The 14,010-nt window shown below is 43.9% G+C and overlaps 1 protein-coding gene across 22 annotated transcripts in view; it reads left to right on the forward strand.

The window, feature by feature from the left end:
- The window catches only part of ttn.1 (titin, tandem duplicate 1), a 173,208-nt gene extending 171,355 nt beyond the window's left edge, over positions 1 to 1,853 (forward strand). For 17 of the 22 annotated variants that reach the window (XM_041068717.2, XM_041068724.2, XM_029137520.3 and 14 more), the window contains 2 exons: positions 122 to 418; positions 560 to 1,853. In XM_041068717.2, the coding sequence (XP_040924651.1) occupies positions 122 to 418; positions 560 to 852 (590 nt within the window). In that variant the 3' untranslated portion in view covers positions 853 to 1,853. Of the gene's footprint in view, positions 1 to 121; positions 493 to 559 lie in introns of all 22 variants that reach the window. The other 5 variants (XM_055504775.1, XM_055504777.1, XM_041068719.2 and 2 more) reach the window with 5 other exon arrangements.
- Positions 1,854 to 14,010: the final 12,157 nt, after the last annotated feature.

The following is a 14,010-nucleotide window of genomic DNA, read 5'->3' on the forward strand; positions in this document are numbered from 1 at the left end:
CCAAGCATTTATTTTTTTCAAAGCTTGATTTGAAATCAAGCTTTGAAAAAATAAGAAGTGATGGCCCTATCTTGTAAACAGTGCGACATGAGCCATGTGCTTGTTATTTGCATCCCTACAGCTCTTGTTGAAGAACCAAACAAACTGATTATGTTGGGGCAAAGGGCTCCTACTGATGCTGCTGCTGTCATGCAGAAAGGTTTCTCAGCCTCATCGGTTCGCATGGAGGCCAGCAGTTACAGCAGCAGCTCCCGATCTGATGCTGGCAAGTTTCAGCTTGAGAGCATGTCTGTGACTAGCATGTCTGCAATGAAGGCTGAGTCACTGGTTTCTATGAGCTCCAGCAGCCAAATGATGGAAATGTCTGCTCACTCGCATGCTGAGACCTCCTCCTTGCTCACCACAGGGCGAAGAAGAGGTAAGCTGCATTTTAAAGTAGAAATAAGGGGATGAGTGAAGTCCTGCTTGTTCCTCTCACATCTGAAACTGAAGGTAAAGACTGAACCTTTAAAAGATAAATGCAAACCTCACTGACCTCGTTCCTGTCGTTTCTTAACAGGCAAACCACCAAAGATTGAAACTCTTCCGCAAGATGTCAGCATTGAACCAGGGAAGTCCCTGACTGTGGCAGGGGTGTTCTCCGGAGATCCTCCTCCCACTGTGCAGTGGATTCACTCCGGACAAACTCTACTCAACGGGGATGGGCGGTACCATGTGAAAAACACGACTGACCTCTCCACCCTCCTGATCTCCGCAGTGAAGGAGGACGATGCTGGAGCATATACCCTACGATTGTCCAACGAGTTTGGCATTGACTCTGCCACTGTCTGTGTTCACATTCGGTCTATGTAAAAAAGAGAGAAGTCCAGTTCTAATTCTCATTTCCCTCATCCAGAACCTTTTTATTTAGTGAATTAGCTTCAATAATTTACATGGTAAGCAACTGATTTCTGTTCTTGTAAATATGAACTATTTTTGTACCAAACTTGACATTAATTTATGCCAAACTACACTCAAGTCTGAAGTTGTTATAAAATGTGCCATATTGGACTTAGGAACCACTTTTCTGTGACATGTACATAATGTATATAGCCGAACTGAACGGTTATGGGAAATTTTATGAATTGTTATTTATGACGATAATAATAACTGAAAACTAAATGAAACTAAATGTGGTTTAACAGGAGAAAGTTCTGTTAGAAACGAATACCCTGTTAAACCCAGAAACTAAACTCTGTGCCTCAACCATGTGTTGAAGTCTTAAGATTGCCTCAGCAGGTAGAGAGGCTCCCTGCTGACGTCACCAACCATAAACCGAAAGACAAAGAACTTTTGTGGACACATATGCGTGTCATATTACGGTTTCCTGCGAGTTGTACCATGAGAACAAGGCCCTGAGTGCTGCGTGCATCACCCTCATGTAAGCAGCATGAACTGGCCTTGTACTCAGACTGACTGCGTCATACCACTGCGATTTGATGACCTGAGTGCAAGCGGCCTGCGCTCTCAGCATTTAGATCATTTACACAAGGAGCGCTGGATCTGCACATGATGACCCACTTGGCTTTTAGAAATGAACATCTCCTGGCCTAAGAACCAAGTCAAGGCTGGCTCTGCTGTGCAGACACAGCGCCATCTCTTGGAGGTTAGTTAGATAACGCGTTTGTATTTGAGTGTTTGTAGCTTTTAGTCCTTTCACCTTGTCACTAGTCAGGGACTAGATTAAGCACAGAGACTCCTGTGAATGGTTTCCCTGCACTTTGATGTGATTGATCTGCTGCTGTAGAACTATATTTGATCCTCCTTGAGTTTATGCATTACTGACTTAATAAAGCATGATTTCAGCACTACAAGCTGCATTGTGCTCATTGTGTCTGGTTCCATTCTTACATCTCTACGACATCGCATATACAGTGTGATTAAACAAGCAAAATTCTTTCACATTAGGTTAAGGCACTTTTTTAAAAACCATTTGGACTTATAGATTTATGGCTCCTGAGTGGAAATACCAAATATGTTTATATTTTAAATTCACAAATATCTAACTATATATGAGAAAGGTCTATAGTTCGGTAAATGAAACTCTTAATTATTGTTCATTAATAATTATTAACGGAATTAATTATTAATTTACAGGGCACCACCCTGTTACCAGGGACCAATAACCAATTTGGAATAGCCAATACAATCTCAATTGTATTTAAGTTAGTTGAAGGGTGAACTCCATACCACAGCCGACTCAACCAGTGGTGCAAAACCATACACAAATAATCACAGACAATGACCAATTAAATTATGAACGCTTTATTAAACAACTAATATTAACTCCAGTATCAACAATATCTTGAATAACTCAGCAAATCACAACTTAATTGCATGGTGTATTTGTCTGGATGTACTGTATGTGTATGCGCAGAGAGAGAGAGAGAGCAAGGGTCTGCAGAGAACAAAGGGGACAGAGAGAGCAAGGGCTGGAGAGAACAAGCGGGGAGAGAGGGCAAGGGTCTACAGAGGACAAAGGGGACAGAGAGAGCAATGGCTGCAGAGAACAAAGGTCGAGTCTTTGGTCACGACAGCTTTTTATAACTGCGTTTTGGGTCATGCCCGTCCCATTGTTGGTCCAATCAGGATGGCTGACGTCCAAGTTCCTCCGCCGTTTGTCGCTTGTATCAGCAGGGAGTCCAGACGTCTCAGCAGGCGAGCCAGGTATGGTTCCCCAGCCTGTCGCCTGGTCTTGGCGCTCAATTTTGAAATCTCTTTGTTTACACGGGGCGAGCATGGGCATACTTGAGCGAGAGAATAGGTAAGTGTGACAGAAGGGTGAGGATGGTTCTGGCTGCGCTGCGTGTGGTGCCTGGGCAGTAGTACTCCGGTCTCGTCTATCTCTTCCTGGCTGGGGGTTGTGGGGGGCGGTGGGATGGGTAGCAGAGCTAGTCGGGAACCTGGCTCTGCCGACCCTGCTGCTCTGCTTCCCAACTACATTTCTCCACATTCATCCACTTAGGTCTGCAGGGGCGTCCTGCTGAAGAAGGGACCGGGGCTACCGGGAAGTTGTTTCGTCCCTCCCAAGTGGGATGCTCTGCAGTTTTAATTGCATTAGTCATACACACTCGTCCAGGAATCTGGGGGCTCCTTCCTTCTGATGGCTCTGTCTGCTGGACCCCTCAGAGAATTGGTAATCTCGCAAAGTTCCTCATACTTTACATTTAGGGCCGGGGGTGGGCTCTTTCACTGGGGCCTGTGCGTAAGGTCAGTTGAGGCCTCGCCCACTGGCCCTGGTGGAGAGATCACCACCCAGTTTTAACTGCAGAAAAGACATTTAGGGTGGGGGGACACTGTCCGGGGGTCACCCCGTCAGCCAGTGGCCTTGCTCCTGGAGGTGTCCCCCACTTTCAGTGCACTCTAGTTCCACACACTCACGTTCAAGCTGGGTTGCAGGGTTCTGGGGTGCCTTTTCCGCTGCCCCCTGCTTCTCCTGAGTCGGGGGGAGTGGGCGGAGACCTATTGAATGTGAATGCAGAGTATTCATGTTATTTCTGACTCACGTTATTTCTGACTTTACAGGGTTAATTTGTGTTATGTGGCCAGATTATTTCCTCCGAAAGGGTTTACAAAACATTGATTCTATTCGTGATTTTCCTAGAAATATTGGAATATTGGAGATGCTAAATTTACAAACAAAACATTTAATAGAATCACTTAATTTAAGTTTTTAGAAGGGTATTAATTTTGAAGAGATCTCTCCCATATAACATTACATGGGATTATGGGATTATTTTTTGTGACTATACATGACTTGAAGAATTTGTGACAAATGACACAAATGCAAGTTGAAGAAGCCACATTATCAATCAGTCAAAAAAAAAGAAATAGAAAAGAAATACAAATAAAAATCTCTTTGGAATCTCCATTTAATAGCTATAACCTCCAAAGCTAAGGTTTGAAAATATGAATGATTAGATCCTTCAAAACGTTTTTGATCTACAGTAAACAGGAGTCTGTTGTTTATTGATGTTCATTTTATTCAAATTCCTTAAAAAATGCATCAGCTACTGTTTTATTATTTTCACAAAGATCCAAATGATTCTGTCTTATATAATTGTCATAGGAGCCATAGTAAGACCTCACAGTGATACCTATGATACTTTCTGCTTCACATTTTTATAATGTTTGACTACAGTAATATGTTTTGTTTTGTTACATGTTTTTACAGTAATTTGTTGAAAACTCAACTAGTTTTTTATAGATGAAATGTTTCCTGTTTTCACTTTAGAAAGTTGCTTTGGAGTAATTCACACTAAGAAAGAGTCTTTCTATTTCTATTTTTTTAACACTAACACTAACACTTACTAACACTAACATCTGACTAACTTTTACCAGCATTATGCCATTTATGTACAGGGTGTAACCGCTTGTAGTTTTTGTCACAACCCATGGACTCATGGTTGGGGCGGCAGCACCTCCACCTACTGCACTGTTGCAATTAGGCACACCTGAGACTGCTTAGGTAATCCTGGCTGTGTACTCACAACAGCTCCTGTCCTCTTACTTCTATTTATTACTTTCTTCACTTATTTAAGTTTACCTTTCTAGTGTTTTGTTAGTAGCATTAGTGTACACAACCTGTACACAGCTTTTATATAGTTTTTCTAAGTTTGGCGCAGTACAAACGCTGTTTTTTAAAGCTCCGATGTGCGTCGGGGTCAGAGCGCGCATTGTTTAAACCGCGGAGCAGCTGATCGCGCTGCGCAGCGCCGTAGTTCTGCCCAGAGACAGACACGAGATCACCGCTGAGGTGCTGGTGAAGTGAAACTACGACGGGAGAAAACGAGACGCTTCAGGCCCGCTGTCCCCTCCGTCATCATGGGGAACGTGAGATCTCTCCCCAACAAGATCGACGAGCTCGCGGCGCTCACACGGTACCAGCTGGAGTACAGAACGAGCAGCGTCCTGCTGTTCACGGAGACCTGGCTGACGTCACTCATCCTGGACTCGACTGTCGCACTGGACAATTTTCATCTGCTACGTGCGGACAGAACGGAGAACAGCGGTAAGAGGAAGGGAGGGGGTCTTGCTGTGTTTGTGAACATCAGGTGGTGTAAGCCACGACATTGCACTGTCAAAATGAAGCTGTGTAACAGAGACATTGAGCTGTTAGCGGTGGGCATGAGGCCATTCTACCTGCCACGGGAGTTCACACACGTTATAATAATTGCTGTGTACGTCCCACCCTGACACAGCTTCTGAGACTCTGCTCTCAGTCACCAACAGGCTGCAAACACAGCACCCACAGGCCCTCTTCCTGATCTCTGGGGACTTTAACCATGCACCTCCTTCAGCTGCTCTGCCTACATACACCCAGTATGTGACCTGCCCCACCAGAGACAATAAAACACTGGGCTTATTCTAAGCCAACACCAAAGAGGCCTACACTGCATCCTCCCTCCCACTGCTGGGCAGAGCTAACCACAACATCCTGCATCTCCTGCCTGTGTATAAACCTGTAGTACACAGGTGAGAGCGAGGAGGCTCTCAGGGACTGTTTTAACACCACTGTGTGGACGGAGCTCTGCGACCCACATGGGGAGGACATTAACGCAATAACAGACTGTGTAACGGATTACATCAACTTTTGCTGTGAAAACACTCTTCCCTCCAGGCGGGTTCGGTGTTTCACCAACAACAAGCCGTGGGTCACCTCTGATATTAAAGCTCTGCTAAAGGAGAAGAAGAGAGCATTTAAATCAGGGGACAGGGAGGAGCTGAGGAGGGTGCAGAAGGAGCTGAGGAGGAAAATCCGCGAGGGGAAGTCCAGCTACAGAAGGAAGATGGAGGAGCAGTTACAGCAGTCCACTCACACCTTCCAGCAGCTGCCTCCAAACCTTTTGTCACCTCATACCACTGGATTACCACCCCCCACAGCCCTTCACACCTTTACACAAAGCCCTCTACCCTCAGCCCTGACGACTGGTGACTCATCCCAACAACACCCCCTCACTTCACACCACACTGAGACACTCCCTCAACCCCTCACTTCACACCACACTGAGACACTCCCTCAACCCCTATCCTTCTCCAGCACCCAGGTAAGAAGTGAGCTCAGGAAGATCAAGGCCAGGAAAGCAGCTGGACCAGACGGCATCAGCTCCAGACTCCTAAAGTCCTGAACAGGCAAACTGTGTGGAGTTATGGAGCATGTCTTCAACCTGAGCCTCAAGCTGAGGGTGGTACCACAGCTCTGGAAGACCTCCTGTGTGGTACCAGTGCCCAAGACACCGCACGCCAAAGAACCCAGCAGCTTCAAGCCAGTGGCTCTGACATCACACCTGATGAAGACACTGAAAAGACTGGTCCTGGGTCACCTCCGCTCTCCGGTGGGAACCTACCTGGACCCGCTGCAGTTCGCCTACTGACACATAGGCATAGGAGTAGATGACGCCGTCATCTTCCTCCTACATCGAGCTCTTTCCCACCTAGAGAAGCCCGGCAGCACTGTGAGGATCATGTTTTTTGATTTCTCTAGTGCTTTCAACACCATCCAGCCGGTGCTTCTGAAACACAAACTGGAGGAGGCTGGTGTTGACCTTCATCTGACAGAGTGGATTATGGACTATCTCACAAACAGGCCTCAGTTTGTGAGAGCCAGGGACTGTGTCTGACACTCTGACCTGCAGTGTGGGGGCCCCACAGGGGACTGTACTGGCCCCCTTCCTCTTCACCCTCTATACGTCCTACTTCAGACACAACACGGACAGCTGTGTTCTGCAGAAGTTCCCTGACGACTCTGCGATCGTCGGACTGATCACCGATGATGACGATGTAGAGTACAGAGGACTCACTCAGAACTTTCTGGACTGGTGCCAGCGGAACCACCTCCTGATCAATGCAGGGAAAACAAAGGAGAGGGTGGTGGATTTCCGCAGACAGCAGCCTGCTGTCATACCACCGATGCACATCCAGGGAAGGGACATTGAGAGAGTGGACTCTTACAAGTACCTGGGAGTGCATCTGAACAATAAACTGGACTGGACTCATAACACGGATGCACTGTACAGGAAGGGTCAGAGCAGACTCTACCTGCTGAGGAGACTGTGGTCTTTTGGAGTGAGGGGGCCACTCTTGAAGACCTTCTATGACTCTGTGGTGGCATCATCCATCCTGTAGGTGTGGTCTGCTGGAGCAGCAGCATCACAGTGAAGGACAGGAAAAGACTGGACAGGATCATCAAGAAGTCCAGCTCTGTCCTGGGCTGCACTCTGGACACGGTGCAGGAGGTGGGTGAGAGAAGGGTCCTGGCTAAACTGACATCCATCATGGACCAGGACTCTCACCCACTGGAGGACTCACTGTCTGCCCTGGAGAGCAGCTTCAGTAGCAGACTGATCCACCCTCAAGTACAAGTATTCTTGTATCTGTCATGATTTTCTCCAAAATGTGAAGAGCTGGAGAAGCTAGAACAACAAAGAAAGTTAGATATTTGCAAAAGACAGTGAAATGTTATATATCTCTAATGTTTTGGAAATTGGAAAATATTTTTGTAGTTTAATTACCTACTGATATCCATTTTTGTCTGTCCGTAATTTGCCGAATAGGATGAACGCATTCTGAGTAAAGTGGATTGTCATGTGAGTGGACATCCTGGACATGATTTGAGAGACTACCATTTGGCTACTCTCTCAGGTCCAGTTAATGATGAGGCAGCAGTCCAATAAATGTGATTTTTTTTTTTTCATTTTTATAGCTCTGATCTACTTCTGGAATTTTTGACAGTCTCTGGTTTTTGAGGCTTGCTCCAACTTCTTAGTAATTCCTATTAACCAGGATATTAAGTGGTTTAACTTGGCAGTAAAGCCAGTATTAAAAATACTGAGAATGTGTGGATTTACACACTTACCCTTCTTAATGACATCATAGAACTGTGTTATCTGTTGCTCTCTCAGATATTTATTTGTGGATGGCGGTCTGTCACTATGGAATCCAGTGTGACTCCATACAGTGTGACTCCATACTGTGCCATTTTAGCCAAGCTAAAATGGCACTAAAATGGCATAGTCCTTCTTTCTCCATATTGTGGCTTCCACCAACTTCATCACTCTAAACCAAATTGGCACACCAATGTTATCACCCCCCCATAATTATATACAGCATAACCAACCAGTTTGAAGCTGTAACACTGACTAGCAACTTAGCTGAACCAACTGCAAATCCACCATCTTGTCTGAAGATCCATCATGCTGTAGCTACCATATTTGGCTGAGTGTCCTGGTAAATCACAATGAAAATAATAATTACTCTATAATTACTCTATAATTCTAAAATACTATATTACCTCTATAATTATGTTGACTAAGTGCAGTGAGAATCTTGTGACTTTGTACCTGGTGAGTCAGCCCGCATATCACCTCCAAGAATGACTTGATCCTTCTGACTTAGGTGGTGCAGTATGGAATGCTGCCAGGTTTTCCAAACATTGATGATAGCAGGTTCTATAAAGTTTCTGGAATGCCGCTGCGCCGCTGTGGCTGTTACCATCAACTGTGCTAGTCATTAGCATTCCTTGCTCATTGTAAACAAAGAAACCTCTGGAGTACATTTGTGAAATAATTATCAAGCATGTACTTACGGTTGGAGAAGTAGCAAGCGGATCACAAATTGTAGAAACAGAGCCCTTTTTCAACCTCAGTTGTGCCGCAATCCCAGCATTAAATGCACCCTCATTTTCGAAGCAGTCGGAGGTGAAGTGGTGTCCACAGACGAATATTTTTTTAGGCAGCGTGGCCGGCACCGGTCCATTTACAATAAAACAAATCCATAAAGTTCTCCTTTCTTGCTCTGCTTGTAACATGAAAAGGCTGCGATGCTGGTTGGAACAACCAACAACCAAGAACTTTCTCAACCCTAATGGCGCAAAGTCAGTTCACTGTGTGGTGATGGTAAGGATTGGGTTGGCTTATGAATGTCGTGACGACCCCTCTGTTCTGTATCAGCTATATCCTTAAAGTGTTGTGTCTTCTTACCTGGCTGATCATGTGTTATGGTCAACTGGTCTGCATGTTGGGTGCCAGTGTTGGTATCTGTAGTAGAAAGTGTTACTAGTGTGTCTGGGTTTGGGGATGATTGTGCAGTGTGATATGGTGCCTTAACTGGTGGGGTAAAAGCAAGGGTGTCATGCACTGGTGTTACCCCCCCTGTGACCACATCTGTACTTTGATTTTCAATTACATTAAGGACCAGGTCGTTTAATGTTAATAACTGACTCATACCTTCATCTTCAGTTTTCAGTAAAGTATCGGACTGCATGTAACTGAGGATATAGTCCACACATGCTTCCTCATCAGTTGGGGTCTGGGTCGCCTGCCCCCTGACAGCCAGTAGCAATGTATTTTGCAAACTGATAAGCTTTGTATTCTGAAAGTTTATACAAGTTCTTTTTGATGCACCAAACGAGTTCTTTCCATGGCGTGGACATGACTCACTTATGGGGCAGTGGTGCAGTTCCCCTGGCGGAGTATATACTTATATACATTCTCAAAAAGTGGAGCAGAGTAAGTTTATAAGATTGTCCCTATGTTAGTAAGTGAACAGGAGCTGAATCATTACGCATTGCAAGAGTAATCTTCCTGCAAGACAACGCTCAGGTACGCAATACTCTGCAGTGCCACACCTGTCGGCATTTACCGTCGTCGAGTTCGCGTCGACTTTCCAAACTCTAAAACTTGGCACAGCTCCCCAAAGGTAACCTTAAACAAACGTAATTACCATTGACTCACAAAATAAAGGCTTGAGAGGTAGTTTCTGGTTGTTTTCAACTGAATACTAACCTGGAAAACACTGGTAAGTTGTAGCAGCCATCAAGACACTGAGCGCTCAGTTCATCCTCTGCATCTGAGGGTGGGCGGAGGATTCCCCCTAAACCAACCGCGGTGCAACTGCTCTGGTTTACAAAGGTTCCTACCTGAAGTGCTGCTCATGCTTATTGTTCTAATAGACAATAAATATGAAAATCCTGTGTGACATAATCATCACGACTCTTTTTAAAACGAACAAGTCATTTGGCTTGCATAAATTAAATTACCACAAAGGTGGACACACTATTTTGAGTGTATCACAGTACCAATGTCCAAAAAGTGAATTTTCCATGTGCAGCGACCTTTAAAGATGTGTTGGGACATCCAGGATTTCATGTCATGAATTTTGACTAGTTGAACTCTAGTTAATCTCACCTAGAGGAGACCAAGCACAGAACCCCGTGGTACCCCAAAGCTAATGCTCTCTGTAATAGAATGTTATGATCAATTGTATCAAATGCAGCACTAAGATCTAACAAGACAAGCACAGAAACTAGACCACCGTCTGAAGATCATTAGTGACTCTAACCAGAGCTGTTTCTGTGCTATGATGTTTTCTAAATCCTGACAAAAAATCTTCATACAGGTTATTCCCACTCAGGTGGTCAGATAATTGTCTAGCTACAATTTATTTGAGAATCTTAAAGATAAAGGGTAAATTTGAAATGGGCCTATAGTTGGCTAGTTTTCCAGGGTCCAGAGTAGTTTTTTACATTAAAGGTTTTATTATTATTATTATTATTATTATTATTATTATTATTATTATTATTATTATTATTATTATTATTATTATTCATTAATAATAATTTATTAAATCCTCTGTCTTACCTAGACAGCTTCTCCCCCATAACTCATATGGAGTTAACCTCAATAATTAACTCTTCCAAGTCGTCCACTTGTCTTTTAGATCCAATCCCAACCAGATTACTCAAAGAAGTTCTACCTTTAATCAGCTCATCCATATTAAATCAAATCAACCAATCTTTACAACTAGGCTATGTACCACAGGCTTTTAAGGTGGCTGTGGTCAAACCTCTATTGAAAAAACCAACCCTTGACCCTGGACAACTAGCCAACTAAAGGCCCATTTCAAATTTACCCTTTATTTCCAAGATTCTGGAAAAAATCGTGGCTAAACAATTATCTGACCACCTTAGTGGGAATAACCTGTATGAAGATTTTCAGTCAGGATTTAGAAAACATCATTGCACAGAAACAGCTCTGGTTAGAGTCACTAATGATCTTCTATTAGCTTCGGATAATGGTCTAGTTTCTGTCCTTGTCCTGTTAGATCTTAGTGCTGCATTTGATACAATTGATCATCACATTCTATTACAGACACTAGAACATAGAATCGGGATTAATGGAACAGCATTGGGATGGTTTAAATCCTATTTGTTGAACAGATTCCAGTTTGTTCATGTTAATGATAAATTCTCCACACGCACAAGGATTAGCTATGGAGTTCCACAGGGTTCTGTGCTGGGTCCAATTCTGTTTAGCTTATACATGTCTCCTCTAGGTGAGATTTTTAGAAAGCATTCTATTAATTTTCATTTTTACGCAGATGATACTCAGCTATACATGTCCTTGGAACCAAATGAAACAGATCAACTAGTCAAAATTCAGGGTTGTTTAAAAGACATCAAATCCTGGATGTCCCAAAACTTCCTTCAACTAAACTCAGATAAAACCGAGATTCTTATTGTTGGGCCTAAAAATCTGAGAGAGACACTATTAAGTCAGATAGCCACCCTGGATGGCATAACATTAGCTTCAGATTCTACTGTGAGGAACCTTGGTGTCATGTTTGACCAGGATCTCTCTTTTACATCATACATTAAACAAATCTCCAGAACCGCCTACTTCCACCTTAGAAATATAGTTAAAAGCAGAAGCATCCTCTCTCAGAGCGATGCAGAGAAACTGATCCATGCATTTGTTACCTGTAGGCTGGACTACTGTAACTCCTTACTCATAGGATGTCCTAACAGCTCCTTAAAACTACAGCTCATTCAAAATGCTGCAGCCAGAGTTCTGACAGGACTTAGAAAGAGAGATCACATTTCTCCTACATTAGCTTCTCTGCACTGGCTGCCTGTAAAATGTAGGATAGAATTTAAAATTCTCCTACTCACATACAAAGTACTCAATGATAAAGCTCCTTCTTATCGTAAAGACCTTATAGTTCCTTATGCTCCCAGCAGAACACTTCGTTCTCAGAGCGCTGGGCTACTTACGGTTCCTAGAGTGTTTAAATGTAGAACAGGGGGCAGAGCTTTTAGCTACCAAGCTCCTCTCCTCTGGAACCAGCTCCCTCTTCAGGTTCGAGAAGCTGACACACTCTCCACCTTTAAGATTAGGCTTAAAACCTTCCTTTTTGATAAAGCTTATAGTTAGAGATGGTTCAGGTCACTGGCAATTATTGTTAGTCACAGGAACCATCTCTTAGTTAAGCTGCAATAGACATAGACTGCTGGGGGACTTAATTTATACACTGAGCTCCTCTGTTTCCTTCTACCTCCTCTGTCCCATAACCTCCCATCATTGTCCAATGTTTAACTAACCTTGTCTCTTTCTGTCCAGTAGTTGTGCTTCTCTCCTCTCTCCCCCGCCACCCCCACTCTTTCTCCCTCTCTGTCCTCACCCACAGGTATCATTGGACTCAAAGTTTGGTGTCTGTGATGGGCAGCTGCGGATCCAACCATCCTGCCTGCATCCAGTCCCTGGTCCTACCATCCTGCCTGTGCTCTGTTGTTGCTTGTTGTTGCTTGTTGCTGTTGCTGTGCTTTTCTATCTCTCTATCCTCTCACCCCAACCGGTCGAGGCAGATGGCCGCCCACATCCAGTCTGGTTCTGCTGGAGGTTTCTTCCTCGTTAGAGAGGGAGTTTTTCCTCTCCACTGTTGCTGTCAAATTAAATGCTTGCTGTATGTGGGATTTGTTGGGTTTAGTTGTGTGAGGTTTTAAACCTTACTTTGTAAAGTGCCTTGAAATAACTTTGTTGTGATTTGGCGCTATATAAATAAAATTGAATTGAATTGAATTGAATTATTATTATAAATTAAAATTAATTAATTATTTTATTAATACACTTTCACTTATTTCATTTATAAAATTAAATTAAAAAAGACACCTTATTTTCCAATATGAGATGAATTATAGATGAATTTGACGATGAACGGCAAACGCTCAGGGATTCCTTTTGGCAGATGCATCCCGAGACATGCGCTTCCTTACAAACACTGTTTGGCGCGTCGGACAGTGACTGATACAGGAACTGTATGATTCACGATTTGCGCACGACACAGTGTTTCGCTCTATGAGCTGGACACATGTGCTACTACTGCTGAGCCTTCTTTGTGATAGAGCTGATATTCTCCTTCCACTTGAGGTCCTGGCAGATGATGGTGCCCAGGAAGGACTCCACAGAGGTCACCATCAGCAGTCCGGGCCTGAAGCTTTGCGGGGGTTCAGCCATTTAAAGAGTTTGTTTACATCTATTCAATTCAATTTTATTTATATAGCGCCAAATCACAACAAAGTTATCTCAAGGCACTTTACAAAGTAAGGTTTAAGACATCACACAACTAAACCCAACAAATCCCACATACAGCAAGCATTTAATTTGACAGCAACAGTGGAGAGGAAAAACTCCCTCTCTAACGAGGAAGAAACCTCCAGCAGAACCAGACTGGATGTGGGCGCCCATCTCCCTCTTTTATGAAGAGAGGTGTGAGGGGTTGGGGGACGCGGAGCTGTGAATCTGTGTGGGGGGGATCAGTAGGGATAGTAGGCACAACACAGCTATGACAGCCTAGCTACAGTGCTGAAAAGAAACCTGGGGCTGTTCGTGTTTTCCTCAATTAAGAAGGAATAATGTGTTTTTCTAGCAGCACAAAGTGCTTCTTTATATATTTTTAGACTGTCCTTCCATGCCATGCAGTTTACATTTATTTTGTTGGAACGCCACTGCCTTTCTAGTTGTTGGGTCCTGTGCTTTAGGCTGATGCCTCTAAGCAGTTCCTTCACTGACAGAATGTTACACCCTGTGTTTGAAGGAGCGAAACCGGAAGTCTTTTCTCCTGGGTGACTGCCTCCATGGTAACAACCCAGTGGGCTCAGTGGGCTCTATTAGCAGATCTAGAGAGGTGTTTTTCTTC

This window comes from Betta splendens, chromosome 21, assembly GCF_900634795.4.
Source record: "Betta splendens chromosome 21, fBetSpl5.4, whole genome shotgun sequence".
In the NCBI taxonomy this organism is placed as follows: Eukaryota; Metazoa; Chordata; class Actinopteri; order Anabantiformes; family Osphronemidae; genus Betta; species Betta splendens.